This window comes from Octopus bimaculoides, chromosome 11 (genome assembly GCF_001194135.2).
Source record: "Octopus bimaculoides isolate UCB-OBI-ISO-001 chromosome 11, ASM119413v2, whole genome shotgun sequence".
NCBI lineage: Eukaryota > Metazoa > Mollusca > Cephalopoda > Octopoda > Octopodidae > Octopus > Octopus bimaculoides.
Window position 1 is genome coordinate 62,895,441 of NC_068991.1, and position 2,025 is coordinate 62,897,465.

A 2,025-nucleotide genomic window follows, 5' to 3' on the forward strand; every position below is an offset into this window, starting at 1 on the left:
TATATATATATATATATATATATATATAAATATATATATTTTTTCAAATATTTCTATGAATTTTTTTAAAGTTGAATTCTCCTCTAGGCTTTAAAGTGACCTGTGAGGTATAGACAAAAATAGTCGTAACAGCATCCTATTTTACATGAGCAACACCGAAACGTATAGACAACTCTAAAAATTTAAGAGAACCTATGATTTTAGTCTATCGTTGATTTTTAAAACAATTGTTTTGATCTGCTGCAGCAAAATAACGGCCGAACAAACTTACAAGAAAAAAGCTATTGAACCTTTATCTGTTCGTTCGAAACATTATTACTTCTCTATTCACATACCGTGCTCACGTATGACCCATTAACGTTAACATTTTTCTAGTCTCTACAGAATCGTATTTAGAACTACATAATTTAAATTCGTTTCTGAACTTCATAAATCGTTTCTTCGATTTTACTAATATATTCTTCATTCACTTAATTTATTCGGTTTTTGTAGAACTGCAATATTCACAGGGTAGAAGTTTTCCGTGTCTGCTGTACAGCTTTAACGCTTAATAGATCCTTGGTTCTCGTGTTATAAAAATCTGTATTTTTAACTTAAAAGGTTGACGATTTCGGAATTGTTTGAAACTTAGGTAATCTTCAGGAAGACCAATGGGTAACCTTCGTGACCAATTTGAGACCCCTCTAATTACAGATACTGTTCATTTAATTGGCCTCAACGTGGCTACTACTAAAGCCATTTCTAAGGTCGACCCACAGCTTTGCTGAATGATGTCTGTTCAAAATATCGTGGAGTAATAGTGAAATGAGAAATTGAGCAGCAAACTTAGACACACTGCATGAAGGTTAAAGATATTTGTGTGCTCAAAAGTTAGATTGAATTTATGGATAATCTTGTATTACGATTTAGCTCTCGGAAAGGCGATTTGTCTCCGTTCTTTTAATTACCGAAAGAACTATATGCAGGATTTCTTTTTCAACTCCATACCCCGAAGGTTTGTTAACGAAAAGTTATGTTCAAAGGCGTTCCAGTTTTTTTTTTTTTTTTAGATTTTGACATCGTGATACAATGCAGCGATTTTCGTAAATCGATAGGATAAGGTATGAAAGAATTAGACAATTTCTGACTGGCATCCTACCTGGCAATGCTCCCTTTTTGACTCGATTACCCCTTTTGTCTTATTTCCTTAGTTTCTAATAAAATAATTCTATTATACAACATTCCTTTTTCAGAGAGAATGTATCAGCCTTCACGTTGGACAAGCTGGAGTCCAAATTGGCAACGCTTGTTGGGAGCTCTATTGTCTTGAACATGGTATCCAGCCAAATGGTCAGGTATCATTTGAAGAGACTTCTGCTGCTAATAATTCGTCTAGCACGTTCTTTTATGAGTTAGGCTCTGGGAAACGTGTCCCCAGAGCCATATTTATTGACTTAGAACCCTCAGTTGTTGGTAAGTATAAACGTTTTATCATTGTTTTTACAAGAGTAACTTAAACAACGAATTGACAGATCACGCATTTAATGTTCTGGTTAATCAATCTTCTGTATTGTGTTCCTATGTTGGTAAAAGTTCGAAAAAGATTTGACGAGATGGAGCAATGGTTCCTTTTTGTTGTCCCCAAACGCCGCTAAAATTTTTTTTTTTTTTAGTTATTGGGGAAATATTTCAATATTGTGATCTGTAAACGAAACTGGTTGCAATAATAAAATTCTTTTAAAATCAGTTAAATATGACTAGACTAGTGAAATTCTGTGAATGTATCCGTTATTTGAATATAAATGTTTTCAAAAAATATATTAAGTCCATGTCATAAATGAAATTTAGCCATGGGCTTGGGTTTTTTATTCAATTGAACAACTGTTATAAAGCAAGTTATACGAAAATGTATTTTAGTAATCTCTACGTTTTATGCTTTTTCTGACAAAAATCTTCCAACTATATTGATATTGCCAGTTTGATATGTAATTATTGCTCAATATCTTTTCCAGATCAAGTACGCGCTGGAAAATACAGCCGGTTATT

General features: G+C 33.0%; 1 protein-coding gene across 1 annotated transcript in view; it reads left to right on the plus strand.

Annotated features, from left to right (window-relative positions):
• The window catches only part of LOC106870592 (tubulin alpha-1 chain), a 164,024-nt gene that overhangs the window by 812 nt on the left and 161,187 nt on the right, over positions 1 to 2,025 (plus strand). The window contains exons 2-3 of the mRNA XM_052971994.1: positions 1,233 to 1,452; positions 1,992 to 2,019. Of these exons, the coding sequence (XP_052827954.1) occupies positions 1,233 to 1,452; positions 1,992 to 2,019 (248 nt within the window). The remainder of the gene's footprint in view (positions 1 to 1,232; positions 1,453 to 1,991; positions 2,020 to 2,025) is intronic.